The sequence below is a fragment of the Rhinolophus sinicus genome, chromosome 17 (genome assembly GCF_057876585.1).
Source record: "Rhinolophus sinicus isolate RSI-liver-muscle chromosome 17, RSI-T2T, whole genome shotgun sequence".
NCBI classification, from domain to species: domain Eukaryota; kingdom Metazoa; phylum Chordata; class Mammalia; order Chiroptera; family Rhinolophidae; genus Rhinolophus; species Rhinolophus sinicus.
Genome location: NC_142517.1, coordinates 122,297,476 through 122,325,109, shown reverse-complemented (window position 1 = coordinate 122,325,109; position 27,634 = coordinate 122,297,476). Strand labels below are relative to the sequence as shown.

The 27,634-nt window shown below is 36.4% G+C and overlaps 1 protein-coding gene across 5 annotated transcripts in view; it reads left to right on the top strand.

The window, feature by feature from the left end:
* Positions 1-27,634, top strand: part of PTPN4 (protein tyrosine phosphatase non-receptor type 4) — a 174,235-nt gene that overhangs the window by 110,554 nt on the left and 36,047 nt on the right. For all 5 annotated transcript variants that reach the window (XM_074335257.2, XM_019715490.3, XM_019715489.3 and 2 more), the window contains 4 exons: positions 7,283-7,455; positions 8,744-8,812; positions 15,049-15,174; positions 17,096-17,254. In XM_074335257.2, the coding sequence (XP_074191358.1) occupies positions 7,283-7,455; positions 8,744-8,812; positions 15,049-15,174; positions 17,096-17,254 (527 nt within the window). The remainder of the gene's footprint in view (positions 1-7,282; positions 7,456-8,743; positions 8,813-15,048; positions 15,175-17,095; positions 17,255-27,634) is intronic.

Sequence of the window (27,634 nt, the reverse complement as noted above, 5' to 3'; positions counted from 1 at the left end):
AAATTATCTGTCCATATTTATGTGGTTTTATTTCTGGGTTCTCAATTCTATTCCATTGGTCTATGTGTCTGTTTTTCTGCCAATACCATGCTGTTTTGATTATTGTAGCCCTGTAGTACAAGCCAAAGTCAGGAAGTGTGATACCTCCATTATAGTTCTTTTTCCTTAAGATTGCTTTGGCTATTCGGGGTCTTTTGTGGTTCCAAACAAATCTGATGATTTTTTGTTCTATTTCTTTAAAATATGCCATTGGGATTTTGATGGGGATTGCATTGAATCTGTATATTGCTTTGGGTAATATGGCCATTTTAACTATGTTGATTCTTCCAATCCATGAGCACGGAATGTCTTTCCATTTCTTTGTGTCTTCTTCAATTTCTTTCAAAAATGTCTTATAGTTTTCAGCATATAGGTCTTTCACATCCTTGGTTAAGTTTATTCCTAGGTATTTTATTCTTTTTGCTGCAATTGCAAAAGGAATTGTTTTTTGTATTTCTTTTTCTGAGATTTCATTGTTAGTATATAGGAAGGCAATGGACTTTTGTGCGTTGATTTTGTAGCCGGCAACTTTACTGTATTCGTTGATTGTTTCTAATAGCTTTTTGGTGGAGTCTTTAGGGTTTTCTATATATAGCATCATGTCATCTGCAAAGAGTGATAATTTAACTTCTTCATTCCCAATTTGGATGCCTTTTATTTCTTTCTCTTGCCTGATTGCTCTGGCAAGGACTTCCAACACTATGTTGAAAAGCAGAGGTGATAGGGGACATCCCTGTCGTGTTCCTGAACGTAGAGCAAAGCGCTTCAGTTTTTCTCCATTAATTATGAGATTAGCAGAGGGTTTGTCATATATGGCCTTTATTATGTTAAGGTATTTTCCTTCTATACCCATTTTATTAAGTGTTTTAATCATAAATGGATGTTGTATCTTGTCAAATGCTTTTTCTGCATCAATTGATATAATCATATGATTTTTGTCCTTTATTTTGTTTATGTGATGTATCACATTGATGGATTTGCGTATGTTGAACCATCCTTGTGCCCCGGGGATGAACCCCACTTGGTCGTGATGAATAATCTTTTTAATGCATTGTTGTATTCGATTTGCTAGAATTTTATTTAGGATTTTTGCATCGGTATTCATCAGAGATATTGGTCTGTAGTTTTCTTTTTTTGTGCTGTCCTTACCAGGTTTTGGTATCAGGGTAATGTTGGCCTCATAAAATGAGTTAGGGAGTACTGTCTCTTCTTCAATTTTTTGGAAGAGTTTGTGCAGAATTGGTATTAGATCCTCTTTGAAGGTTTGGTAGAATTCACTAGTGAAGCCATCTGGTCCCGGACTTTTGCTTTTGGGAAGGTTTTGGATGACTGATTCAATTTCGTTACTGGTGATCGGTCTGTTTAGATTTTCCAGTTCTTCATGGTTCAGCCTTGGAAGGCTATATGTTTCTAAGAACTTGTCCATTTCTTCTAGGTTGTTGAATTTGGTGGCATATAGTCCTTCATAGTATTCTTGGATGATCCTTTGTATTTCTGTGGTGTCCGTGATAACTTCCCCTTTTACGTTTCTGATTTTGTTAATCAGTGTCTTCTCTCTTTTTATCTTAGTAAGTCTAGCCAAGGGTTTGTCAATTTTTTAAATGTTTTCAAAGAACCAGCTCTTTGTCATATTAATTTTTTCTATTGTCTTTTTGTTCTCTATTTCATTTAGTTCTGCTCTAATTTTTGTTATTTCCTTTCTTCTGCTGACCTTGGGTTTTACTTGTTCTTCTTTTTCTAGTTCTTTAAGGTGTAACATGAGGTTATTTATTTGGGAGTTTTCTTGTTTTTTGAGATAGGCCTGTAATGAGATAAATTTCCCTCTTAAAACTGCTTTCGCTGCATCCCAAAAATTTTGGTAGGATGTATTTTCATTGTCATTTGTTTCTATGTATCTTTTGATCTCTCCTCTAATTTCTTCTTTGACCCAGTCCTTCTTTAAAAGTATGTTGTTTAGTCTCCATGTATTTGTGTTTTTCCCCGCTTTCTTTTTACAGTTGATATCCAATTTCAAAGCCTTGTGATCAGAGAATATGCATGGTATGATTTCAATCTTCTTAAATTTGTTGAGACTGATTTTATGTCCCAATATATGGTCTATCCTTGAGAATGTTCCATGTACACTAGAAAAGAAAGTATAGTCTGATGTTTTAGGATGAAGTGCTCTATAAATGTCAATTATGTCCATTTCATCTAATGTGTCATTTAGGGCTACTATTTCGTTATTTATTTTCTGTTTGGATGATCTATCCATAGCTGTCAATGATGTATTTAAGTCCCCTAGTATAATTGTATTTTGGTCAATTTCTCCCTTTAGTTCTGTTAGTAGTTGCTTGGTGTATTTCGGTGCTCCCTGATTGGGGGCATAAATATTGATGACTGTTATGTCTTCTTGTTGTACAGTCCCCTTCACCATTATGAAATGTCCATCTTTGTCTCTTGTTATCTTTTTCACCTTGAAGTCTGTTTCATCTGATATCATTATGGCTACACCTGATTTTCTCTGGGCACCATTTGCTTGGAGTGTCAATTTCCACCCTTTCACTTTGAGTCTATGCTTGTCCTTGTAGCTGAGATGTGTCTCTTGGAGACAGCATATGGTTGGGTTTAGTTTTTTGATCCAATCTGCTACTCTGTGCCTTTTTATTGGTGAGTTCAGTCCATTTACATTTAGGGTGATTATTGATATGTGAGGATTTCCTGTCATTCTATCCTTAGTTTTCTGGTAATGTTGTGTCTCCATTGTTTCTTTGCCTTTTTGTTGTTGTCTATTATTTCTGTGTGGTGGTATTCTATGATGTTTCCCTCTGTTTCTTCTTTTATTTCAGTATATATTTCAATTCTGGATTTATTTTGAGTGGTTACCCTTAAGTTTATGTAAAAGAAAGTTTGATATTTAGAGTATTCCATTTTCTTCAGCACGCTTACTTTCTCCATTCCCAGATTCCGGTTCAGGCCTTTACTCTCCCCCTTTTTGAGTTGTGGTTGCCACAAATTGTCCCTGTTGGTGGTGGTCGAATAGCCTCCTTTAGTATTTCTTGTAGTGCAGGTCGTGTATTGGAAAATTCCCTCAGCTTCTGTATGTCTGGAAAGGTCTTTATTCCTCCTTCATATCTAAAGGATATCTTTGCTGGGTATATTATTCTTGGCTCATGGTTTCTCTCTTTCAATAGTTTGAATATTTGGTTCCACTCCCTCCTGGCTTGTAGAGTTTCTGCTGAAAAATCTGATGATAATCTAATGGGCTTTCCTTTGTAAGTTACCGTCTTCTTTTCCCTGGCTGCCTTGAGGATTCTTTCTTTGTCGTTGGTTTTAGACAGCTTCAATACAATGTGCCTTGGAGAAGGTCTGTTGGGATTGAGGTAACTAGGTGTTCTGTTTGCTTCTTGGATTCGAGGGTCCAGTTCTGTCCACAAATTTGGGAAGTTCTCATCGACAATTTGTTTGAATATATTCTCTGTTCCCTTCTCTCTTTCTTCTCCTTCTGGTATGCCCATTATTCTTATATTGCTCTTTCTGATGGAGTCAGAAAGTTCTTGTAGAGTTTTTTCATTTCTTTTAAGTCTCAAGTCTCTTTCTTCTTCTATTTGTGTCATTTCCAGGTTTCTATCTTCGATGTCACTGATTCTTTCCTCCATCTGGTCAACTCTACTACCTAAGCTGGTTATTTCATTCTTAATTTCTTCTATTGAGTTCTTAATCTCCAGAAATTCCATTTGGTTCTTTTTTAAGATTTCAATCTCTTTCGTAAAATGCTCATGCTGTTCTTTCATTGAGTTTCTGAGTTCCTTTAACTGCCTATCTGTGTTTTCTTGTATCTCGTTGAGTTTTTTCAGAACTGCAATCTTGAATTCTCTGTCATTTAAGTCACATATTTCTGTATCTTTAAGTGCCTTCTCTGGAGATTTTTCACTTTCTTTCTGAGCTGTCTTGTTGCCTTGGTTATTCATGGCGATTACTGGTTTACTATTTCTCTTCCTAGACATCTACAGGAGTGACTTCTGCAACAGGTTGATAGAAAGCGGTCTTTCTTTTGTTTGCCAGTACTTGTTGGTAGAATGTTTTATTATTTCTCCAACTGCAACTTATTTTTCTTCTCTCACACAGTAGTGTTATGTTTTCTCTGCACTATTCCAACTTCTCACACAATGGGGGGATTCCCTGGGAGACGGGCTTCTCCTCTGTTAATAGTTCGTCTAGGTCACAGGGCGCAGTGTCCCGGTGGGTATGCGGAGAGCTTTTGATGTTCCAAAGCTCTTCCAGTTCCTGATTCAGAGCCCGTATATTTCAGCAGTTCTGTTTACTCCTGCAGGGATCCGCCCAGATAGGTGGGGTCAGGGGCGGGGTGAGTTGTGAGAGGTGGCCCAGAGCAATGGCGGCGACCACCACCACAGCCGGTCCTGCTTCCACAGCTCTCTCCCCTTTGCTGGAACTAGTTGGGCTGTGAATTTGTGTTTGTGGCCCACAGTTCTCAAAACAGCAAATTTTCTGTTGTTTTGATCTGACACTGCTACTGTTTCGCTTCTAGCACCGGGCAGGTGGGGGTGGGGCGAGCTCTGGAAGGGGAGGGAGGGGGCGGCTAGTCTCAGTGCCTAAGGCTCCGGTCTCTGCTCTGCAGTGCGGGCTTAAACCACCGTTTTCAGCCTTTTTCCCTCAGTCTTTTCTCCGAGGTCTCTGCCGTGAGCGTTGGGTTCAGCCGTGTTATATGCTGTCCCCTCAGCCCTGTGGAGCCCTGGCGGAGCCCTAGCAGTCCGAGTTCTTCCCTCTCCCGCAGCTGCGGTAGTTCCGGGAAGCAGCGAGCTCGGCGCACTGAGCGAGGTCTGCGTCCTCCGCCCCCGCGTCTCCGTCTCTGCGCACTTCTCCCTTTCCTCCTCCCTCCACTCGCGAGAATCTCCCACCTGTAGGTGATTTCAGTCGGTAGTGGGCCTCTTCGTGTTGCCTGTCTGCTGTGCAGGGAGTCCTTTGTGGAGTTTTTGTTGTTCGATTTGTTGTAAATTCCAGGGGAGCTTTACAGAGGCTCACCTCACTCCGCCATTTTTCCGGAAGTCCCATCTGTAGCACTTTCACATGTAAGCTCATTTCATTGAAGAGAATCTGAGTGTTTAGTTTTTTTTCTTGTTCATGAACATATAGTATATTTCCTACCTTTTTTGGAGTGGTAATATCCTTTTTATGTATTAAATAACAACACATTGAGTCATGGAAAGTGCAGTGTTGGGAAGAATTTCATCTTGTGGTTTTCTCTATTCTGTCAAATTAAACTAACCTTATTTTTTGACTTACATTATTTATTAGAAATCTTGACAAATTAGTGCAGATTTCAAGATGGTTGTATGTGTGTAAAATATATTCAAAAACCTTAAAAATTCATTTGAATCAGCTACATTTTATAAGGATATTGATCTAAGTAATTATGATTCATCATTTATGGTCACAAAATGTTTTTCAAGTTTTTATTGAAATAGAAAAGTATAGAGATACTAAGTATAGTGCTTGATGAGTGTATGATACATGATGCGAATATGCGGGACCTCACTACCACCCTGGAAGCTGGCATTACTGCTAACGGAGCTGATTCCCACTTGTAGTCATTAACCCGCCCCAAAATAAACATCATTCTCACTTTTATCACCATGGGTTAGTTTGTTTATTTTTGAACTTTAAAAAAGAACTCATACAGAATGTTCTCTTTTTGTCTGCTTTCTTTCCCTTAACATCGTGAGATGCATCCATGTTGTCGCACACAGCAATCATTTGCTTCACTGCTTTATGGTGTTCTACTGAAGGAATATACCATAATTTAGTGGTTCAATCTTATGTTAGTGGACAATTGCACCATTTCCAGGTTGTAGCTATTATGATTAATGCTACTAATGACTATTTCTGTGCATTTTTTGATAAATATTTAGAGGAATAAAGTATGATAAATCTTCTCTGGAAACTGGAGAACACATTTTACTTTAAATAATTACATTTGTAGAAGACAATACAGAAGCCAATTTTCTAATTTGCTTCCCATTATAGTACTGTTGTTATTAGTGATAATAATAGAGTTATAGTGTCTAGCATTTATTGAGGTCTTACTATGTGCCTGGTAATATGCCAATCATTTTTATTTAATTTAATCCTCACAACCATTGTCCGAGGTAATGTATCATTAGAATGTGTTTAGCGTTAGATATTACTAGCAACAAAAGTCAACTAAAGACTGTCTGCAGGCATGCTCTGCAGAGTGTTCCCTTGTTAATGTTTTCTCTCTGAAATATCTCTTTATTTTTAAATATCCAAACTGTGGTATCTATTTATCTCTCAATACCACATTTTGTATATCTATTGTTTACAAAATGTGTGGGGAAATTTTTGTTACATCCCAAATACAATAGGTAGAATGTCAGAATCACATGTAGACTTTTTGAAGTGTGCCAAGTGTCAAAAAGAGAAAGAACATATATGCACCTCAGAGTTTGCTTCCACTGAGAGGCATTACTGCAGTCATACTCTGAGACATTCTCTGTCCTTTTGCATTGTTTGTGGTAGTCCTACAACATGGAAATGGTATTTGTTAGTGCATACAAAGCAACTGTTAAGCATAATTAAGACTTCCCTGGTGATCAAGAAGTCATAATTTAAGCACAATATTTTCTAACATGGTAATTAAATACTTATACATGAACATTTTATTGTATTTTAGTTATGGAAAATATCTTCATGACCTTTTGATAGGCAAAGATTTCTTTAACAGGACATAGAAAGAAAACCAACCTTAAAAGTAAAGATCAGTAACTTGGACTATGTTAAAATTAAGAACTGTATTCATCAAAAGACATCATTAAGATTGAAGTAGCACAGAATATTATACGTAATACACACATACTATGACATCTTTGGTTGTGTTTCCAACCCAGTCCAAAAATATGCTAGTGACCTGAACAGACGCGTCAGAAATGAGGATATCCACATGGCCAGTAACATATAAAAGTGTTGAACCTCATTAATCATCAGAGAAGTAGTTCAATATGTCCCCATTACACAAGCATCTGGCGACCATAAAGGCAACAAGTTGTAACATAGAAATAACATAATGCACTTAAGTGAGAATATTTGGGCTCTATCAGTAATGCTGAACTTGTCCAGGCTTCTCTTTCAGGAAGAGGAAAGTGTAGGAATGATTTAAGAACTTAGGGTGATTGGGAAGATAAAATCAAATAAAATTTATTCTTCTACTTTTTGTTATTTATTACAGCATGAATCTAGAGAAACATTATTGGGATTTAACATGGTGAATTACAGAGCGTGCAAAAATTTGTGGAAAGCATGTGTAGAACATCACACATTCTTCCGTTTGGACAGACCACTTCCACCTCAAAAGAATTTTTTTGCACATTATTTTACATTAGGTTCAAAATTCCGGTACTGGTAAGTATTGCTTATGCATTAAATGCAGTATTGCTGGATTTGTCCTCCCTTTAAAATATAAAGGTGTAGTTTATTGAACCATAGAATTTACTAGGTTGATACATACCTAGTAAGTCAAAATCTCCATGGAGTGTGGAGTTTTTCTGTATCAGCAAAAAGTTCTGTAGGTTCTTTGATATAACCATCCTTGAGAAACCTGTTTCATTGACTTTATTCCAGGTCATTCTTTCCTAACGTAAATCAACCACATTTAATTATTTACATTGTAGAAACATTATAATTTAGTCTTTGTTAAATATTTACAAGAAAACTCCTTTGTTCTAAGATACCTTTATTTTATTTGTGAAAACCAAGATGTCTTCTTCATGAGAGTACAAGTACTTTGCTTTTTTTATATATGAGTTGTCAAATTCTTTATTGTGAACAGTTCAAAACAGCTATTATACAAAACAGATAGTAATCATTGAACAATAACACCAGATTCCTTCTCTAAAATTATCTTATTACCTATTTGTGATAGCTTTTAATTTTTTCTGAAGGCAACAATCTTTGAGGGATAACTCTAACCAGAAAAAATAACAGCATAAAGCTTAGTACAGGATATTCCATTAAAAATCCATGCCGTCCCCCCAATAAAAAAAGTAAAAGTTCCAAAATTCAGTAGCAACACAAACAGTGTTAGGAAAATTTTAACCACAAAAAAGGCACAGCAGATTCTGAAATGACTTGGTATCATGCTTAACTCCTCTATCACTTTCCTAAAAGCAATACTGGGAAAAGTAAGGTACTTGCAAATTTAAAAGTAAATAGGAAGAGTGAGTGAGGATTAGCTCAATGGTGAAAATCGAGAAAAAATGTAAAAGCATCATCTGTTGGTACTACATCTCAGCAGAGACAACAGTACAGATTATAACCCTTAATAAACTTAATTCCTAACTAAGCAACCCCCAGAGTTATTACACAAGACTACACTTACCTCTGGCAAAACTGTTTCTTCCTTCTGTTCAGGGCAAAGCAGAGAAGGAATTCCTCTCATGCAAAATTATTTCTTATTCATTCTCAAATACAGAAGTATCTGATAATGCAGGGTCTGTGGAACATAGCTTTGTTCATTGATGAAAGAACTATAATTAAGCTTAGTTCAGTCTTCTTAACCTCTGCTCCCTTTTCTCTGCTTGAAATATCTTGTCTCTTACGAAATTGTAATATCATCATCATGTTGTGTATTGTCATTTTATTTTATAGTTCTCTTAAAGATTTTATTATTGTGCATATTTATGTATTTCAGCGGGAGAACTGAAGTCCAGTCAGTTCAGTATGGTAAAGAAAAGGCAAATAAAGACAGGGTATTTGCAAGGTAAGCCACTTCTATTTCAGTGTCTTAACTTTTTTTAAAGACAGATTAAAATTATTACTAACTCTTTTTCCAGATATGATTACAGAAAGATCACGATTCATTCTTTAATTAAACAACAAATTATGTTGAGCGAATAATGAAATATTAATAGTTTGTCTAGTTTATTCATTCTTTTTTTTTAACATGAGCTAAATTAACCCTGTGCCAAGAATTGTAGCTCTGACTAAACTGAATCAAGTATTATTATAACATTTTGTTGGAAGGTTCATTTCTTTTTTTAAACATTTTTGAGAAATATAATGACTCTCTTTATATATTATCCAGCCCATTTCCATATTTTAAAAAAATCATTAAGAAATAAGTTTCATTTTATTTGGGTGCCATTTAGTTAGCTTCCCCTTTTTAGGATCTGTTAGTAGCTAGTTTGCTTTTAATGTGTGAAATGACATGGTTAGATTTATGTTTTAGAACATAGTTTTATGAACAAAGATAGAGAATGGATTATAAGTAAAGACTGGGTTCCCAGGGACCAATTAAAAAGTTACTGCTGCAATCCAAGTGAAAATAATGAAGGCCTGAACTAAAACGTTGGCACTGAAATGGAGAATAGGTAACAAATTTGCTGAACATTTGGTAGGTAGAACTAGCAGCTGACCCATTGGATGAGATGTGTGAGAGACAGGAGTATCTGGAAAGACTCAGATTTGAGTGACATACAATGGACAGGGAGGGATACAGGAGGGAGAACACATTTGTAAGGAAAAAAGGAGTTAAATTAGCACAGGTCTACTTTGAGATCCTTGAGCAACACTCTTTAACAGGATTACCCAATAGATGATTAAATATTCAGAGGTAGAGCCCTGCAGGAGGGAGAAGGACCAAATCAGTGGCCGCAGATACTTGTTGAAGACCTACTCTGCTGAGCATTGTTTCAGGCCCTGTGAGTGCAGTGAAAAGCAAGATACACATCTTAATCCCATGGAGTTCAAATTCTAATTGGTGCAGCGGATATCAAATATTAGTAAGGGATTGAGTCAGCAAGGCCATGGAACTGGAGCCTACTTATGTTTCAAGAAAAGCAGCCAATAATGAACCAGAGGGAGAAGGCAATGACAGAGGAGATGGTTAGAGAGGCAGGCAGCAGCTAGAACTTGTGTGACCCTGTTAGAAATGTAAGGACTTTGGATTTTAAGTGGAAGCCAATGGGGGCTATGAGCATGGAAGGGATATAAACTGACTTGTGTTTTTTAAAATGTGGTAGCGTAATAAGCTATGTACAAATACCATGATTTCTAGGACTTGCTTCAAAATAATTGGGGTGAGAGGGTTAGAGTAAGTGATAGAGATGAAACAAGATTGACCATGATGATAATTGTTGAACCTTGGTCCTGAATATACAGGGTTTATTAAACTGTTCTCTCTACTTATGTTAATGTTTTAAATGTTCCATAATAAAAATATGGGAGTGGGGAGCTCACTCTAGCTGCTTTGACAGTCAGCTATATGGGATGTGAGTTGGTAGGAAGAAGTTGGTCAGCGAATCTATCTAATAATGGCTAACATTTATTTTGTTCTTATCTGTGCCAGGCGAGTTTTGTATATTAACTCACAATCCCTATAACTCAATGAGGTAAATCCCATTGCAGATGAGAAAACTGAACATAGCGAGTTTGAATAATTTTCCTGAGATTATACAGATAGTAGGGAACGTAGCAAAGATTTTAAGCCAGGCATTTCAGGCTCTTATCCACACTTCTAACCGCTACAGAACAGTTTTTGCTATTCTGCATGACATAGGTGCGTGCTTGACTCCTTTCCTGTCTCAGAGATAGGAGAGATGACCTTGTTTATCGCCTGTAAGCTCTGTGAGGGCAGGATTTTTGTCTTTTATTCACTGCAGTAGCCCCAGCTCTTATACTAATGTGTAGGAAAAGGCAGATGTTTTTTAAATGAAGCAGTGTGTTTTCAGTGAAAATGGCTTAGAGAGGATAAGTCCTTAAAGAGTTCATGTGCTTCTACTGCCATTGAAGGCCTGAAAATTGTAATAAATGAGAGCTAGCAAATTTTACTTTTGATTTTACTTTAATTTAGCTTAGTGATTATCTCTAAGACATTCCTGCTTTGTGTTTCTGGAGTGAAAGGAGTTTTTTCTTTCTTCCCTCCAAAAGTAGACATTGTTTTATTGTGTTTTCTACTTATATAAATGATAGTTTATTATTTTTTTAAAACTCCAATAGTGCCAAGTAACATAAAATAAAATTGAGACCCCCCTACCCCCCAATACAATCAGTTTCAAAATGTTTGGTATTTCCTAGTCAAGATTTTGCCAAGCATATACTCATAGATATATTTATGTGTATCTTTTATTTATTTTAAAGATTTTTTTAATACTTTTTATTGTGTGTTTTTATCACTTAACCCGTCATAGGCATTTTCTTTGAAGTTGAAAAATCTACAGGCATTTATAATGTCAATAAATCAATTAAACAGTTGAATCCTTTTATCCTAAATGATAGGATATAACTTTAGAATTCTTCCTTTTACCCTATTACTTCATGCCTCTGGAGTCAGGTTCATTGCTAAGACCATCTGAGGCTGTGCCCTGAATGCTTATTAAAATAAATAATAAATAATACTGTAAGTTCCTTAGAGTTAAGGATATTTGAAACAAAAAAAAATCATTTAAACATGATTTGTATGTGTTTGGATAATAAAATTTACTTGCATTTTTTTTTTCCTTCATTCCTGGCTTAGGGCATCCCTGTTTGTCTATGAATAACCTACCCAACAGGAAAACCATCAATGAAAATGCCTTGATATAGGAAGGATTTAGCTAGCTCGTCGGGGCTGTAGTATTTTGCTGTGATAAGTTTACTTAAATTTGAATGATGTAATTTATTTCAGCATAGGTTCAAAAACGTTTTGAAGTTGATTTATTATTTCTTATATTTAAATTTGTGAGGGAAATATTCACTATTAAATACAAATCTTGGTGTTATCATATTAGTGACTTGGTTATTTCAGAAGGGAGAAAAAAAGTCAGAACACAGATGCCTACCCCAATAGACATGGCTATTGAAATTACTCACAGTCCTCCCTTTTATAGTCTTAGATGCCCTTTTTTTCCACTTAGAAAGTACTAAGGACGTGCACACAGGTAAAAAATGTACAGTAAAATGTTAATTTGAAATTGTTTTCTTTGAAATTGCTTTTGAGAATTTACTTCCTATCACCTTTGTTGTTTTAATTTAAAAAAATATTTGTCCTTGTTCTTAGTACTATAACTTACTTGCAACACTCCATTCAGACTTGTTAAAATCAAAATAAATATTTTTCTGGGTTTTTTCCCTGTTAAAACTGCATGGTAACAAAATACTTACACTTTTTTTCTTTTCCTAACAAGAACTTTTTTTCTTGCTTGATATGTATAAAAATACTGAACATGATTTGATAACTAGTTTTACTGTAGTATGATGTCCTGATATGAATATCAAATCATAGGTGTATTTATACATTAATATTAATATCACATGCAAACGACTTTATAAGTGGTAATGTTTTCATATTTTCATCATACCAGGTTTTGTGAAATATACAAATAGTTATACCTGCATCTTACTTTATTTTCTATATTATTTAAATGTGAAATAGTTTAATAGGTGGTTTTATAAAATAAATGTGTTATTCAATGAGTAGTAGAGCTAAAATTCCAATATGATAAGCCCCAAATAACTGTCCTATTTGTTTTGTTATGCCGGAATTATGTGAATCCTTAAAATAATAAGTCATCACCTGGACGAGGTTTTAATAGTACTGTTTTGATGATCCTGCTAACTCTGAAAGACTAAGCTTTCCTAGGTTTGTTTTATAATATATCATAATCTCATTGTGGTGACTTGATGCATATCTACCAAAATACTCGAATGGTTTTAGCAATTATTAACTTACTCTGTTAAAGTATTAGAGAATTCTAGAGTTCTTGTCCACTTCGTGGAATTTTAGTTGGCAATATAAATAAATAGAAGGACTTTCTTCATAAACTTTTCATGTAAGCTTGTTTTTTTCAGCAATAATAAACTATTTTATTTTCCTTATATATCAATTCTTTGAATTGTTTTCACACTTTTTGAATTGTCATATAATATCTCGGAAGAAAGCAAAAGAATGTTCCCATGCAACAGAAAAATAAAGTGCCATGGTCAGAAAATAAACTTACCACATTGCAAACACAATGTTGAAGTGTGGTATTTTTTTCTCTGAAATTTCCACACTCAACAGGAAACATAGACAGCAAGCTTGAGTGGGTGGGTCTCTGAGGTTAAAACTGTTAATAAAATAAGGTACCTGAAATTTAGTTTTAAGTGCAAAGCATTCCCTGCCATGTTTAGTTTATTAACGACAGTACAGTGTTCTGATGCTTTATAATAGGTGAGTAAAACTGGATTATTTTCCTCCTTCAAATGACTATTTTCCTCTCTTAGAAAATGAAAGTAGTTGCTCTCCTGGCTATGATTAGTGAGCTCTCTTACAGCTTACATTCAGTAGTCTCGTATATGAGAAAGAATAGTTTATTAACATTAAGAGTTAGCATTAATAGAAGAGCTATAAATGCTTAGGTTTCTTTTCATAATCTTTGCTTCATTTTAAAAATCTAATGCATGCGATAATATACTTTATTTTCCTTTTACTGTGACTGATAGGAGTATTTGCACTGCAGTATGAGGGGTTTGGACTAACTGGTGTCCTGAATTGTCTTTAAGCCAGAAAATTCTATAATTTAAACACAGAATAATGGGAAATGTTCATGCTTAAATAACTTTAAATTCACTTATGAAAACTGAAATCTGAGTCAACATCTTTTTTTTTAATCTATAACATTACATCTCTTAGAAAATGTTAAATGTTCTTAAATTAAGGAGATGTCGTTAGGCCAAACCAAAAAGGTTTTGGCTATGAATACGTGAAATGATGATAAGCACTTAATGTGGTTTGGAATCATAAATAATTTAAGTTACTCATGGTTTAGTAAAATTAATAGACTAAAACATTGCACTGAAAACTTAGATGCTAGTATATCATAAAATTCAGGAGGTAAAGAAGGATCTTAGGATCATACATTGTACTAGTAAATTTAGATATTTAGATGTAGAAACCTAAGTTAGTGGAAGATCAAAACTAGAATTTAGGGGCCCTCTCCATTATTATTTTAATGCTTTCTCGTATGCACCTAAATTTTATTGAATAGCCTTTCTTGGTCATTGTTACCATGCTTTTTAGTCCTGTCTATTTCTGTGTACTTCAGTGAATTTATTACTGAAATGTAAAACTATCAGTTTACAAGATGATTTATTATTTTTTTAACATAAGTAGCTTAATTCATAATAATAGACTCCGTATTAACTACGTGTCAAAAAGCAAAAATTCAAGTACATGTCATGTATTTTCCATGAATTTTGGCCACTATCTGAATTTACATGTAAAAAAAACTTTAGTTGGTAATTTACCTAAAATTATAAGGGTTTTTAATCTCTGCAAAGATCATTATCTTCTTTGAAAAGATCACTTAGTTTTCATCTTTATCACTATGATAGATGACAATGTATAGATTGGTAATAAAACATATTCTTTTACTGCCCACCATAAGACAGAATAGTTAACATTCCAAATGGTTTTTTAAAAAGAAAAGATAAAAAAGAAAGAAATCCACTGGCCTACTGCATATAAAAAGGAAAAATTATAAATAAAATGTTGTATACATAATTATCATGTTTGCCCTGCCCTCATTGAGGCAGAGGATCAGGATTTAGTTTTAAGGACATTCAGGAGATGATATACTAAGAATTGATTAATACATTCCAAAGTAAGCTAGAGTTTCAGAGACTCTGGAATGGTAAAGAATGGTCAGTACTATCTATAACATTGGTAATATCTGAGAAAATTTGGTAGCCATCTATTTTCTTGCTTTTTTTTTCCTCCTTCTTTTCTTGCTTTTTTCTCTTTTCCCTATTTTCTCTCCTACTTTTCCTAGCTTATCTTTTCTTCCTTCTTCATACAAAGCAGACTTACTTTCATCAGAAATTATCTGATATATAGCCTCCAACTGCATTAGTTGCTTATAAGTAAACACTTCATATTTATCCATCTAGAATATGATCTATTAATACAAATTCTAAGATGTGCTTTATAGTTTCAGCTACAAATATAAAATTTTTTTACATACTAAATTATTTTTGCAGATCCCCAAGTAAGCCCTTGGTGCGGAAATTAATGGATTGGGAAGTAGTAAGCAGAAATTCGGTATCTGATGACAGGTTAGAAACACAAAGCCTTCCATCACGATCTCCACCTGGAACTCCTAATCAGTAAGTACAGACTAATATCAGATGTACATTTTTGCTTACTTCTAAATTATTGGCTGTATATTTCCACTGCCTGGAGATCAAACTACGTAAATCTTTATATTTAAATCTTTTGATCAGACATGATTTTTGTTGCTCCAGAGCATTCTTTCCTCTCAGCCTGCAGCTCATTGTGTAAGTGGTATAGAATAGCCTCAGCAAGTGAGATAGTAGGGCAAGGATGCTCCACAAGATGCTCGCTTCCTCACGTAGTTGGCTTTCAAAGTAAGGTCCCTGGCTAATACATCAAGATCTATTAGTAGACTTAAAATCTGGAAATATTATTGTTATTATAATCCTTATCCATGTGGTCTCCAATAGAATTTCTAGGGGAGCATATATTATTTGAACAACCACTGCTCTGCCACTTTCTCTGGTATACAAAAAGTGATTTCCAACATTAGTTCCTACGAGTTTAGCCATAGTAGTTATGCTAAGTACTGTGTTATTCAGCACTTACTGTGTATGTACTTCATTCTAGCATTTCTCACAAAAACTGTGCTTTGGTGTAGATAGTAAGTTAATAAACTTGCATTAGTCAAAGATGTTATGTTAATTTTATAATGTCAACAAACGTGTTGTAGTATATGTTATTAACATAGTAATAAATGTATGTCAGTATAGTTGACAGACCTTGTTAACCCATAAGGCTGATAGACAAAATATTTTAATTTTGGTATGGAATATAATATTTGAAGAAATCTTCCTTTAGAAATATTTGATACACGTTAATGTTCAATAAATGCACTAAATTCTAAAAGTTGCGTCACTGATGGATGTTTGTCAGCCAAAGAATAAACTTCTGTATTGGAAGTAAAATGTGTGCATAAACAGTTTGGTTCACAGAATGTTACCCAATACCTAGATGTCTTCCTTGCTACTAGTAAAAATAGACTCAAAAGTTTCTATCTTTGCTAATTGCAGATTGCTATATCATCTTTCTTTAAAAAAAAAAAAAAAATTGCCTATATTTCAAGGTTAATTAGCTTGTTTAAAGAAAATCCAGAAACTTCTGTTGCTGGTCCTTTTTCCAGCCATTTCTCCATTTGTTACCAGGAACAAGAAATTTAAACCAGATGATTGAATTAATTAATTAGCAGTAGCTCTGATCAAATTTTTGGTTAATGAAACAATTTTAAGTATAGTCTGAAAAACTTTTTCTAAATTCTAAAGAGACAATACAGTCTCTTTAGAATTTATTGGTTCAGAGCACGGGCCCTGGAGTCACTGTATGTTGGAACTTTGGGCAAGTTAATTAATCTTTGTCCCATTTTCCTCATCTACAAAATTATATTTATAATAATAATATCCTTCTTGTAGTATTGTTAGGAGGGTTAAATGAGGTTGATATATGTAAAATGCTTAAAACAATACCTGGCACATAATAAGTGCTCAAATGTTAGCTATCGTAATTAATGATAGTAATGACAATAATAATTCATGTGACTATGTCACATATGAGGATGGAAATATGTTATGCAGTATTGTTAGGGATTAAAGTCCCATACATAAAAATATTTATAGGGATTAAAAAGTGATTCAGACTGAAGGTGTTTTTGAATCACTTATTTTATCCATTTATTTTATAAATGCTGATTAAGACACAACGTTGTAGTGACTAAAACAGAAACATTAAGGTTGGTAGAGATAATAGATGTCTGAATAGATAAAATCCTTGTGGCAGATGGTTGACAATCCCTCAGATCTTTGACTTCCTATCCTGTGTTCTTTCTGTTTACATCGCACTACTTTTGTCAGACTCTGCTTAGTCAATATGGTTAGTCTTAAAAGCACACACCTACTTTCAATGCAATCATACAATTAAGAAGCTTGAAAAAATTGAATTAAAGCACATTTTTACTCAGTTTTCTTCCTGTTTCTGCAGTCGAAATTCTGCATTCACACAAGAGGGAACCCGGCTGCGACCGTCTTCAGTTGGTCATCTGGTAGACCACGTGGTTCACACTTCCCCAAGTGAAGTGTTTGTGAATCACAGATCTCCATCTTCAACACAAGCTAATAGCATCATTCTGGAATCATCACCGTAAGAACCTTTTCCATTTGGTTTCCTTCTTATAAGTAATAATGCCCCAAATTGTTTCATTTGAAATAATCTGGGAAATTGAGGTATTTGATACAAGATTTTATTTTTGCAGTGTTTTAAAAATTTATATATTTGTAAATGTGCTTATCTGTCCCAGGGATTTTTCTTGGTGTTCCCCCTATAAACTAAAAGAAATCAATGTTATTTTGTTGACTAAGTATGTTCTTGAACTGTTAGTACATACACTTAAATATTTCTGCAGATAATGTAGCACTGTGGTCAGGCAATAAAGTAGTGAAAGGTAGGGTTTTTAAAATATTTTTCAGGGAGGGGCCCACAAGGATGAATAGACAGTGTTGGAAAAATTAACTTGACAAAGGAGAACTAAGTACGATGACCATCACAATGAAAATAAGTAATAGAAAACATGCATGCATCATTTCTAAAATTCATATTATATTCTGATACATAAATTCAGCTTCATAATTCAATATTTATATTTCATCAATGTAGTGTACAACATGCTCATATTAATATGCAACGTCTTGATTTATTGGTTTATATAATGCAGTTCATATGGAAGTACTATGCGAGAATTAGAAAAAATAAAATACTTTATAAGATACGTAGATAGGAAAGAAGATTCATTGTTGAGAAAGAGAAAGGGGTGTGAGATATAGTGAATGTGATCAGGATTAAAGAAAGGCTGCGTCTGAGAGTGATGGCTGGAGGAATAGGTGGAGTGATCAGCAAAGCATTTAGTTGCAGGTGCTCCAGAAACTTGTGACTGGGTCTGTAGGAGCCATACTGACAACAGTTGTTTTGATCCACACTTGGGAATGGGCAGATATGCAGGGCCAACTGCGTACATTGCTCTTATGCCATGTATATAATGGACTTGAGCATCTCTGGGTTTGGGTATCCACGGGCATCTTAGAACAGTCCCTGGCAGATACTGACGGACAACTGAACTTTTGGGGGAGTCAAAAGTCTTATGTGGATTTTCGAGCATGCGGGGGTCAGGGCCCTAACTCCTTGCGTTGTTCAAGGATCAGCTGTTATTCCTGTCTTCCTCTTTCTCTTCTTAACATCCAAAAGTTAACACAGGAACTAATTTATCCACAACATTTTTTATGTGGCTAAATGTTGAACAGTATGTGTCTCAAGCCCTGGTTCCCATCCCCACCTTTGGATTATTTTAGGCAAATATTGGTTTTGAATATATTAAAATCATTGAGTTAGAAATATGTTATCAACTAAAGTAAATATGTATGTTGTTAGAGCCCTGGTCTCTACTGATCTTGCATTCTGTTCATTTAAATATAAGTAGTTTCTATTAGAATTTAAACTACAACAATACTACCACTTATAACCAAAATGGAATCATAGAAAATAGGTCTGTTGAGGCCTCACATACGGGCAGGTAAGAGGGTTGCTTAGCTTTTGTTTGTTTTATAAATTGGCTTCTGCGAAGCATTTCATTTGAAGAAGAGTCCACTGCTACCAAAAGTTTGCAAACACCTAATTTAAAATAACTTTACTCCTGCCTTTTACAGTGATTTTCTTTGAGGTACAACTGTAACATAGTGTTAAGAGCACAAGCTCTGCATTCAAACTAGATTTAAAACTTGGTTTCGCCACTTCTAATTATGTGACCTTGGGTATATTATTTTATCTCTGTAAGCTTCGATTTCCTCACCTGTAAAAATAGCCTGATAATATCTACCTCATAAAATTGCTATGACATTTAGTGAGACGCATAGTTCAGTAGAGAAAAAGTGTTTAGTAGGTGTTAACTATAGTAATTACATAGCTTCTTTCAGTTAATTTTGGGGGATATATACTGGCATCTCTTAAGTATTTATGTACCATTTATCTGTCTGCATGTTTGAGGTATGGATGACTAAGTAAACACAGTAAAGAATTTCCCAAATTCTCAACTTCATTTTCCTGAGCCATTTTTTTCATGGATTGTCCCATTCTAATCCTATCTAATGAGCTACCACAGCTTTGTCCGTACCTCATGAATTCCTTTGGCTTAGTTATCAAAGATTTGCCTTCCCTCTGCCCCTCCAAGCTACTGGCACTAACTTCATCTCCAGGCTCAGCTTAACCCAATTCCCATGCCAATCTTGATCAAGTCTCATATGTCATGGACCCTGCAAATACTAGGCTGCTCTAGGACAAGGAAATAAAAGAACCAAACAGGGTGCAAATGGAAGGAGGTATCAAGCCATGGGAACACAGAGGACACACCATATTAGATGTTGTACTTGTGACGACAAGACTAATTGCATGTCCCTGGGCTGTTACGGCTGCAGTATACTTACCTGCCCTCCATCTCTGGAAAAAGTCTCCATTACTTGGATTTGGCAGCTAAGATCAGGGACTTGGAGTTTGGTTGAAACCCAGAATCTCAGGTCTGGAACCTTGATTTTGGAATGAATTCCTACTGATACAATAATACGACATTTTCAGTTCTAGTCCTACATTAATCATATCCCTGAGAGTTTATATATAATTTTTAAATTGCCTTGAGCATTACTTAGTAGTCAATCTGAAATGGTGATTACTTTGAAATACTCTGAATGTCAGAGTGTCAAGAATCCTGAATTTTGAACCAGAATTTTATCTGTAGCTTACGTAATATAAAGTATAGTCGGGTTAAATGCTCAGTAGAGACTTGCATGACAGTAGTGATTGTAACTGAAGGAGTCATGAGTTCCTCGTATGTATCTTAGAAAATGAGAGATTTGAAAGGAGCCATCATTCCTGGTAAGTTTATATTAGTGTCTGCAAAGAATATGGTTTCTGTTTGTTTTCTAGTCTTAAATTAGAATTAATTTTATGCTTCTATGAAAGGTATGTATATACAGCTGAACCTTCAACATCTTTTTAAAAGATTTTTATTAAAATATAGCTAACATACATTATATTAGTTTCAGATGTACACCATAGTTGTTCAACATTTATATACCTAAAGAAGTGATCACAGTGATAAATCCAGCAACTGTCTGATACTGTACCACGCTATCACAATATTATTGACTATATTCCCTATGCTTTACTTTGCATCCCAATGACTATTTTGTAACTACCAATTTGTACTTCTTAATCCCGTCACATTTTTCACTCTGTTCCCCAAACCCCCTCCCATCTATCACCCCAATAAATCTAGTACCCATCTGACACCATAAATAGTTATTACAATATTATTGACTATATACCTTATGCTATACCCTACATCCTCATGACTACTGTGTAACAACCAATTTGTACTTGTTAGTCATTTCCCCTTTTTCACCCAGCCCCCGCACCCTCCACCCATCTGGCAACTATCAAAATGTTCTGTTTCTGTTTTGTTTATTTTGTTCTTTAGATTTCACATATAAGCAAAATCACATTGCCTCTGTCTTTCTCTGTCTGACATACTCCACTCAGCACAGTACCCTCCAGGTTCATCTATGCAGCCGCACGCAGATGGCAAGAACCCATTCCCTTTCCTGGCCAAGCAATATTCCATTGCAGGCGTGTACCACCTCCTCTTTACCCATTCATTTATTGACGGACACCCAGGCTGCCTCCACATCTTGGTCATTGTAAACAATGCAGAAATGAACATAAGATAACATGTACCCTCGAAGTAGCGTTTTGGGTTTCTTTGGATAAACACCCAGAAGTGGGATTACTGAGTCCTTCTTTGTCTCTTGTTATAGCCTTTTTTTAAAGTCTTTTGTCTGCTATAAGTATTGCTACTTCAGCTTTTTATTTTTTCATTTCCTTTTTCATGCAACATCTTTTTCCCTTACTTTCAATGTCTGTGTCTTTCAATCTGACGTGAGTCTCTTCTAGAAAGTAATTGTTGATAGATATGTAGTTATTGCCATTTTATTATTTACATTTTTTATCCTTTTTTTCCCCCCCTTTTCGTGTTAAATACATCCCTCTAAGATTCCTTGTAATACTGGTTTGGTGGTTATGAATTCCATTAGCTTTTTCTTCTTTGGGAACTCTTTGTCCTTCAATTCTAAATAATAGTTATGCTGGGTAGTATAACCTGGGTTGTAGGTCTTTGCTTAACTATTTTGTGCCAGTCCCTTCTGGCCTGCAAAGGTTTTATTGTGAAATCAGCTGACAATCTTATGGGAACTCCTTTATAGGTAACTAACTGCTTTTCTCTTGCTGCTTTTAAGATTCTTTGTCTTTAACCTTGGCATTTTCATTATGATGTGTCTTGGTGTGGGCCTGTTTGCGTTCATCTTGTTTGGGACTCTGTGCTTCCTGGGTTTGTATGTCTATTTCCTTCTCTAGGTTAGGGAAGATTTCCATCATTTTTATTTCAAATAGGTTTTCGATTCCTTGCTCTCTCTCTTCTCCTACTGGTAGCCCTATAATGTGAATATTGGATGCTTGATGTTATCCCAGAGGCCCCTTAAACTATCCTCATTTTTCTTTCATTCTTTTTGGTTTTCGTTATCCTTTTTGGATGTTCTCTTCCTTCTAAATTGCTGATTTGATCTTCTGCTTCATCTGAATTGTTGATTTTCCTCTAAAGTATTCTTCATTTCAGTTATTGTATAGTTCATTTCTGACAGGTTCTTTTTATGTTTTCTATCCCCATTTTTATGTTTCCTATCTCTTTGTTGAAGTTTTCCCTGATATCATTGAGCATCCTTATAACCAGTGTTTGGAACTCTGCATCTCATAGATTGCTTGTCTCTATTTTATTTAGTTCATTTTTGAAGTTTTGTTCTGTTCTTTATTTGGGACATGTTTCTTTGTCTCCCCATTTTGGCTGCCTCCTTGTGTTTGTTTATATGTAAAGGTCGAGCTGCTATGTCTCCCGGTCTTACTAGAGTGGCCTTCTGTTGTAGATGAGCTGTGGGGCCCAGTGGCATATTCTGCCTGGGCACCTGAACGGAGTGCTGTAAGTGTGTCCTTTCTGTGTGTTCTGTGTGTCCTCCTGTTGTAGTTGAGCATTGGTTGCTGTTTGCACGTCAATGAGAGGGATTGACTCTCAGGCTCATTAATTGTGAGGACTGGCTGTGACTACAGTGGAGGATCTGTTTTGCAGGGGCTGCCCCTATGGAGCAGGATTCATTTTAGCAGCATTCTGGTGCCTGCCCAGTTTGCCATTTGGGTGTGTCATCCTTGGAGGCGGCCAGGTGATACTTCAGCTCAGTCCAAAGCTGGCCACCAGGCATTCTAGCCCCAGGGCTTCCTGGGCAGTGCACTGCCACTGGCCAAATTCAGCCACTACCTGTATCCTGCCGGGACCACCTGGCATGAGCCACAAAGCAATCTGCAGATCACCACTATCCGTGCTGGGCTTGGAGGTGCTTCAAGAGGCTAAGCAAGCCAGGATCGAGGCCTGCTGTCATTAGTGCTGGGATTGGGGTTGTTCAGCAAGATGTACGGGACATATCAAAGCCAAATGCTGCTTGTTTGGGGTTTGTGAACCTTTGAGATATTTTAGGAAAGTCTGCAGCATGAGCAAGACAGGCTGTTTGTATGGAAAAGCCACTTGATTGACGCTGCTTGGGTGGGTGCCTCAAATTGGATGCGGCGGCATCTCGGGGAATCACCAGGGTGAAGAGAACAAATGGTGTAAGCTAGGATGATGGAGACTCAGATATGGCATCTGCCTGTGTCTGCATGCTGGGCGGGGGGAAGACTCAACAAAGAATGGATTCTATCAGCATTTCTGTCTGAGAAAGCTGCCCCTCTAGCCCTCGCTCTGCAGCCAGACAACTTAGTTCCTCCCCGTAGGTCCCTGGCACCTTTCGAGCTGCTGCCCCAGAGCTAAAGCTCAGAGCAAGTGAGTCTGTCAGAAAGTAAGTCCATGTGCAGGCCCTTTAAGAGGGATACCTAGGGCTCCTGCCACCCTTCATCTCACTCAACCACAATCGTCCGCTGGTTTTCATAGCCAGAAGTTATGGGGGCTTCTCTTCCCAGTACTGGAACCCTGGGCTGTGGAACCTGGTGGGGAGGCCTCCACAGGTGAGATATCCCACCTGATTTTTAACGGTCACACATGGGGATAGTCGTCTCTGCCCCTCCTATCAGTCTCAAGTTTCTTCTGTATGTCCTTAGATATAGGACTTCGGTTCAGCTAGACTTCAGGAGGTCTCTTAATGAAGGTTGTTCTGTAGTTTAGTTGTAATTTCAAGGTGATCGTGAGAGAAGGCAAGCGTAGTGTTTACCTACTCTACCATCTTGACTGGAAATCCTTTAACATCTTCTTTTTAATTCACAATTTTCAGGGTTTATCTTGCTCATTTTTTAAGTAACTAAAACAATCCCTTTGGAATGACAATTTTTCTATAATCTCCCTAGGACAGATCTTCTCCAACTCCCATCTTTAAAGCCAAATGATTACCTCTACTTATAAGACTCGAGCCAAAGTCCTGATCCCTGCTTTTTTCTTTGGTTTCTGTTTTCCTAGTCCTTCCTAAACCACCTGATAGTAGATGCTGGCCTTCTCTTGAAGTTATGGGTCCCTTCCTTCAGGGTGCCAACTGTTATTTCTAGTGTGGCTGTGTTCTACTATGCTGCTTGGTTGTTCTTCCCAAATATATGATGTCTCTTCATTCTGTTATACTTAGCAGTTTTTTGTTTTGTTTCGAAGTTTTTGTTGTTGTTGTTATTGTTGTTTGGGGGGGGAGTGTGCTTAGGCATGGTATCATTTTTAAAACTGGCCTGTTTCATGACATTATTTAAATATATTATAATTTCTAATTATAATGCATGGTTTACCTATGAAAGTCATCTTACTAGATAATTGAGTAATAAATTGCATTTGACAGCTCTACATTAGCTATGTAGAAGGAAGTTATCATTTGTTGTAATAAATTAATACTTTTGGAGTATGTCTTTAAAACGTAATTGATAGCCTTTGTCCAAAAGATGAGTTTCAGGAGTCAGTGTTGACATCCTTAGTTACTTCTATTGACTGTGTTTTAGATAGGTAAGTAGATGGTGGCAGGGGGAGAAAAACAGAGAAATAGTTTGGTTATATATATTTTATAAATTTGAAATATATAAAACGGAAAGATAGTTAACAGGATTACTGGGAAAACACGTCATTGGTTTGTAGAAGCTTCCCAGACCAGCCTAACCTTAATCATGCATGTGGAAAGCTTGTCCAACCCTCTGAGAAGTTACTTTAATAAGAAAGTTACATAAAACAATAAGACAAGGCAGGTAACCCCTGTCCTGAAATCCAAAATTATTCTCCTTGCCTCTGTTACATCTTGGCTAATCCTCTACAACATTCTCTTCACCTTTTCTTAGAATTTGGCTTAAATGCCAGCCCCAACTGTATGCTTGGGCTCCCTTCGTATCTGTGTCTTCCTGCAGAGTGTGAGTGTTTAAAGAAGAGGTTATACTCAAATACCCACTGGAGTCTGGCAAGTAACACTGGGTGGGGTTCCAGTAGTCTAGAATGCCCATGGCCCATTTAAAAGCAGCAGCTATCATCTGGCTTGGTCCAGTGGTTGACAACTTATAATGCAGGTCCATTCTTTCCAGAGCTCCCACTTTTCATTCTGGAAATCCAGATTTGAATGTAACTTTTTAAATGGTAGTTAACTCACATTTTACAAAAGCAATGAATGTGCCATATGTATGTTGGCCAAAATTGTCCCACAAGTCATGAATTGGCAACTACTGTTTTAGGAAAATGCTTTCTAATCAGAAGTGCGTAATAAATATCACTTGTGGAGCTTTTTTTGACCATGCATGCCTGATCTTTAACCCCCAAACTTCAGATTCAGAAGGTTTAGCAACATGTCGCATGATGTCAGTCCTGGCCTTCCTCTGCTGAGCGGTGCCGTTGTTAGCTCACCCATCAGGTTTGGCTCATTAGGTACTGCACTATAGAGCAGGCTCAAGTTGGGCCTGGCTGTCTGTTTTGGCACTGTGTTTCCATTGTTAGCTGGACCAAGAGTAAAGAAAGTTGCTCTGACTCTATTCCCATTCAATCTCAACTTTATACTCTTCCCTACAGACCTTTAGTTTTGAGACTAAATGCTTGCTGGCTGTGACAGCTAGCTGTATGCAAAACTGGAAGAAAAGTTTCTGTTCACCTTACACTCTTAACCCTAAGTAGGGAATAAGACCTATTGATTGCTACATGTGGAGTCCAGGGACTTCTGGATTTTGTAAAGTCTTGGAGGCTTTTAATCAACTGCTTTTCAGAAATGTCAGATCTGTGGGGCTCTGCCAAGGGATTTCCATCTTCATCTTTCCTAATCCCTTGCAGCAGGGCACAACTGAGGCAGATGTCTGTATTCTAATCGTTAGGAACATTTTTCTATACCAGCAGCACTTGAATGTATTGAATTTAGAGGCGCGGGTTCTTGGCAGTTGAAACTAGCTACATAAAAACTAGTATGTTTCGACCTAGAATCCCTGGCATCAAGGTAGACCTCAAAGAAGCTTTTGCTGAAAAGGAGAGATATGGTCTCTGATGCAGCCTTACAGGCTTATCAGAATTTAGAGTATTTTATGCCCTGCAGACTATGAGGAAAGCTCAGCTGAGTGGATGTTGTTGTTACCTGCTTATTTAAAGATTATATTTTATACTCGCTTATAGAATTGCAGGACTGTATTCTCATTAGGAGAAACCTCCCTGGAGGACCATAGAATTACACCATTTATTATTAATCCTGGCTGACTTCCTTGGCACTATTTAAACTTTTAGCTTGTCTATCTACCAGGTATCTAGCAGCAAGCCTCTAAATAAAGTTCACAGCTTCTCTGCCAAGGGAGATCATATGTATCTAAGGGCCACTCTGGCTGTAATCTCTGTATTAGTTATCGAGCTAAATTATGCTGTAGTAGCAAATTAACCCCAACTTCCACTGACTTACAACAAAGGTCATTTCTTTCTTACATTATATGTACATCATGGATCGACTGGCTCAATTCCATGTCATGTTCGTCCCAGGACCCAGGCTGACAGCAGCCCATGTTTTGGGACATGGCTAATCTCAGGGCTGAGGAAAAAGAGAAGTATAATGAATCATGAGCTATTTCTTAGCGCTTCCTTTCAAAGGTGATACACACCACCTCTCATATTTCATTGGCCACAGCAAGTCATAGGGCCAAGCCAAATGTCGAACTAGGAGGGGTGGAGATTAATTTTAGAACAATAATGTAATTAACACAGTTCCACTTCCCCACGACCTTATGGCTTGTTATCTTAGGCATCTATTGTCAGTGAACAAAAATAAGCAGAAACTGGGTGAAATCTGTGCCCGAGTACCACAGCAGCAGCCATGGAGCTTGATACAGCAACTGTCAACTCTTCTCAGGCAATGAACAGTAACTCTTTTATTTCCCCAAAAGACCTCCTGCCATATAGAGATAAATAATAACCCCAGTGATGGTCAGTGCCCTTCTCAAGAACCATTTTCCTCTTGCCTATTCTCCTTAACTCCTCAGCTTCTCGGATGCATGCTTCCTAGGATACAAGTTGAACCCACTGGTTCCCCCTTCTGGCCTTTGTGAAAAACTCACAAGTAATGTTAGTAACATACACTTGCTTGTTCTTAAAAGCTACAGTTTTTACCTTGAAGCCTTCCCTATTATACCCAGCTCTTTTTATCAATTCCTACTGTCAGATTGAGGCTTATTCTCTCTAATGTTAATTGAATTTTTGCTTCCTCACCTTAAATCATATTCTGACAATGTCTCATCCAGTTTTGTCTTTTCAGGGATCTCAGCATTTTCACTCAAATTCTAATCCTTGTTTCAGTATTGAGTTCATTACGTTCATGAATTGTGTCTTATTTCTAAATAAATTGTGCCAATCACTTAACTTCTCTAGACTGGAACAGGTGTTTTATCTGTGGAATGTCTCAACTCTGAGTTCTGATTTCTCTTTGCCTTATTCCCTGGCTATCTATATAACTTCACTAAAAACCTTTAAAAAAGATTTTTGGAAAGGTGTGTACATTGTTATATTAGATTGAAATAAATATCTTCATAAGGATACCCTTAAACTATACAAACGGTGCCAAAAAATGTATACACATTTTAAGAAAGGAAAAAACTATTGAAATTGTAATACTCAATATATACCGATAACCAAAGATGAATACAAGTCACACTGGACTTCTGCAATTACAAGAGGTGCTCGAAGTGGTTACTATCAGCATCCAGATACTTCTGATTACGGCGAACTACTGCTTGCAGCTTTGACCAAAGTGTCCACTTGCATACATTTTTTGGCACCCCTGGTTTTTATTATATGTAGGATTGTTTACAGAGTTAATAAAGTAGAAAACTAGATTTGCTACTTAAATTTCAAAGTTTTAATATTTCAAAGAAATATTTCATTAAGCAGAGACACTTGCAAATAAATATGGTATTTAA